At 39.2% G+C, this 3,599-nt stretch overlaps 1 protein-coding gene across 4 annotated transcripts; it reads left to right on the forward strand.

The window, feature by feature from the left end:
• Positions 1-232: 232 nt before the first annotated feature.
• LOC144706994 (LURP-one-like protein (DUF567)) lies at positions 233-2,121 on the forward strand. Of its 4 annotated transcripts, none has more exons than XR_013582372.1 (5): positions 233-504; positions 688-900; positions 998-1,038; positions 1,711-1,799; positions 1,889-2,121. XR_013582372.1 is itself a non-coding variant. In XM_078580121.1 (4 exons), the coding sequence occupies exons 1-4, from the start codon at positions 301-303 to the stop codon at positions 1,739-1,741; spliced, it is 489 nt and encodes a 162-aa protein (XP_078436247.1). In that variant the 5' UTR covers positions 233-300; the 3' UTR covers positions 1,742-2,121. The 4 variants fall into 4 exon arrangements, 2 of the variants coding, with proteins under 2 accessions (XP_078436247.1, XP_078436235.1); XR_013582371.1 differs by having other exon boundaries at positions 236-504; positions 998-1,135; XM_078580121.1 differs by having other exon boundaries at positions 1,711-2,121.
• The last annotated feature ends 1,478 nt before the right edge of the window (positions 2,122-3,599 follow it).

Genomic DNA, 3,599 nt, shown 5'->3' on the forward strand with positions numbered 1-3,599 from the left:
AACCCATTGTTCCATTTCCTGGATATTTATTACCAGATTATGAAACGGACAAAACGAAAAAATTAAAGATAATCTCCAACACCAGATGACCGAAAGGAGTGGAAGTCAGGAAGGGTTTCGTTCCGAGGTCAGAACGGATGACGGTAAATGACGGACAACAAGTCGTCATCCGTCCTTAACCTTAGAACTGACACAGTCAACAAAGGCAACTGTCATCCGTCGTCTACCTATCTAGAACGCGTTTCTTGGAGCTGACTTGAAGAACAGAGCGTCGATCCCAATTCGTAAATTTCACCGACGATGGCATCGACCTCGAACCGTCCTTCGGAATGGGAAATTCCGGTTGATTTCACAGTTAGGAAGGGGAAATGGGGTCTCCCCAGAGGAGAATTAACGATTCATGATGCAAATGGCCAGCTTAGTTTCATCGTCCGCAGCCGAAGGCAATTAAAAACCCTCGTCGACGCAGCCGGGAAAAAGCTGATCACTTGCGTGTACCGCCAGGTAATTTCTCTCGTTTTTTTTCAGTAATTAACTAGTAATCAGAGAGCATGATAATCATCCGAGCCCTTGTGGATTTCGAAATCCGATGTCGCTTATTGAATAACTCAGTTTCGGAAGGCAGTCAGGCGATCTTTCCAAAGTTTATGGATTTCTCAACTATATTCTTACCTTGTCTTTGCACAGGGAGGTTGGGAGGCCTTCGGGGGGGAGGGTTTTTCTTACTTGGACGCTTTATTCACCACACATAAGACCGTGAGTTCGTCATCGTTTTACGCGGAATTGAGAGTTTTCTGGCCGAGCGGAAGCTTGGCGGAACAGAGACCCGCGTTTGAGGTCAAAGGCAGTCCCTTTCAGAGATCCTGCACTGTCTACCATGAAAGTTCTGTAATTGCCCAGGTAGATCAATCAGACTCATGCACCGGTATCAGTCTCAATGATCCATCACGTATTCGATAAAATATCAAACCGATGGGTTTGAAATTTGATTTTTCAGGCAAGCCCGAAGTTCAAGCTAGGAAAGGTGATTTACCCCAGGTACAAATTTGGGCTGACAGTGTATCCTGGTGTAGACTATGGACTGATCGTGGCAATCATATCTATTTTCTTTGATGGCTGCTGATTTCCTTGGAAGGTTAGTGCTCATGAAATTAATGTACGTAGTAGCTCTGCACACATGTCATAGCAACAAAAATGTACTCAACTGGAACTTCGCTAGAGAGCATACTCCAATGGTGATTCTTATAGCAAAAATTGAATTGGCAAGCCATACTGAACTTAGCTCCAGATGACATTTTGCGCATGTGTAATAGGTTCCTAAAGAGTTCTGACGAAAGACCGAAAATTATTAACTACTTTATGGGTTTCATATATAACCTAGAAATAAAACAACCGCAGTCAAATGACTTCAATCGATATGATTTACTTCTAGTGTTAATAGTTTTTTATTCTTGGGCACTTGTGAGTTTGAATATATTGAGTTTGTATGTCTTGATTTGATTTTCAAAATACTACTAATACTGAACATTCTTCAAGATGGATCTGTCCAACATCTGCACAAGAGTCAAATTCTTGTGTTAGTCAAAGGTTTTTGGGATTGAAACAGTATCTTTTGTTTTGTGGATTCTCTTGAAACAATAGGGCCTATTGAACCCAGTATAGCATGTTTCTGGTTATTAACTGTTTTATTGACCTTAAAATCACTATTAGGAATGGTATTTTTTGTGCGGTGTGCTGTTGAGCGATCTGTCAAACAACCCGTCAAGCTTCCGTCCACACACAGTGCAACCTTTGGGGTGGTATGATTGTGCCATCTTGTGCTGTTTTTTAAAAATAATAGAAAATACCTAAACCATTTCCTGCCTGATCGGCGACTGCAATTTTTTAGCAACCTGTGACTTGGCGGCGACCAGAACTTTGATTTGGGCAACCAAGGGATGGGAAATTCCCTGTTTCGGCGTTGAACAAACACTGTTCGTCAATGAACGAACAGGGAGAAATCGGTGTTCGTGTTTGTGTTCGGTTTGTTCATGTTCATTTGCAAACTGATCAAGACATATTTTGGAAAACCTACATTTTTTGTGGAAAAAATGGTAACTGATGGTTTAATGATTTTTATCACTAGGTATTTTTTCTTGGCAATAATCATTAAATGTTAAATTCTTGAAAGTGGTTTGAAATAAAAGTGTCACTGTAAATTTGGTGGTCTAACTGAAGCTTTTAGTTAATTACAGGATATTAATAATGTGAAACAATCTATTTCATGGAAACAATCACTAGGTGTGAAATACTTTTTAGATACTAGATAGTTTAATGATTTTTATCACTAGGTATTTTTCTCTTGGAAATAATCACTAGATGATTATTTCATGGAAACACTCACAAGGTGTGAAATTACTAGCTGATTTCATGGAAATAATCACTAGATGATTTGTATTTATCTTTCCTGAAAATAAATGCTAGGTGTAAAAAAATAAAAATAGTATCAACGTAGTGTGTAGACATAATTAATTCTTAAGTATAAAAGCATTATTCTATATTTAATGATTCAAACTTTGTACTATATGAAACATGTATTCACTGGATAATTTTTAAAGGTCAGTTTGATCCCAAAAATAAATAGATTGTTCTGTAAATATTACATGGTCAACATAGTTTCACAAACATAAAAAAAGGTAGGTTGAGGTTACAAAGTGGATTACTTGATGAGCCATTTGTTGCCGCCCCCACGGGTTAATTGGGCAAGTTCGGGAGAGGCGAAGCGGCTGATATTACGTGGGACTGAGGCAACCATAGCTGGAGTGGAGTTGTAGTGATGCCAAAAAATGCGATCACTCAATTCGGTGGAGTCTATTTCTCATCCATGTCTTGCGGGATATGGGGCTCAATCATAAAGTATGGTGGAGTGATGGAGAGGAGCTTTGTAATGATGCAATCAGTACCTACCCCAATTAGGGCAATTTTCCCACTAGATAATGGTCGGTTATTGCCTTTGGTGGCCTCATTCATGGCTTCGATGCTATCATCATTGTCGTTGTCAGATTCAGACTCTGAGCTGATGCCGATAACAATAGAGTCTTGGGGTTGCTTTGCTACTCTCTGAGCTGATGACTATAATGTTGGAGAAGTCATCCACTCCAACATGGTATGCATCGCGGTTGGGCTCCTGCTTCCTCCTATTTCTCGATGACGCCATTAACAGTTGGTGAGCCCTGAATATTGGGTGCAACGTAATCCATGCTACCTACTTTTCCACAATTTACATTACATGTATGAAAGAAATAATGTTCCAAGTAATTCAAAAAATGTTCAAAATGATCTTTTTTTTTATAATTGAATACATCCAAATGTCATGTATACCATATGTTTTCAAGAGCCTTTTGAGGGTACAAACCCCTGTGGTACCTGGTAATATAATGGACGGAAAGTAATTAATATGTGCATTATTGTACTATGAAGAAATAAAATAGTTGCATAGTACAAATGAGATATACATTGAGATTTTAGTCTACCATCCTTCTTGTGGAGTTTCTTCATTAGAGTCCCCTTCCACTAATTCGACCTCTTCGATCTCTGGCAATGGCTTGGCGGTGTTGCTT

Source organism: Wolffia australiana, chromosome 1 (genome assembly GCF_029677425.1).
Source record: "Wolffia australiana isolate 7733 chromosome 1, ASM2967742v1".
Taxonomy (NCBI): Eukaryota; Viridiplantae; Streptophyta; class Magnoliopsida; order Alismatales; family Araceae; genus Wolffia; species Wolffia australiana.

What these genes read in the sequence shown, in the direction of transcription:
- LOC144706994 (XM_078580109.1), top strand. Translation starts at nt 301, where the DNA reads ATGGCATCGACCTCGAACCGTCCTTCGGAATGGGAAATTCCGGTTGAT. An exon ending in TCACTTGCGTGTACCGCCAG is followed by an intron (nt 505 to 687) that starts GTAATTTCTCTC and finishes GTCTTTGCACAG; the next exon opens with GGAGGTTGGGAGGCCTTCGG. An exon ending in AAAGTTCTGTAATTGCCCAG is followed by an intron (nt 901 to 997) that starts GTAGATCAATCA and finishes TTGATTTTTCAG; the next exon opens with GCAAGCCCGAAGTTCAAGCT.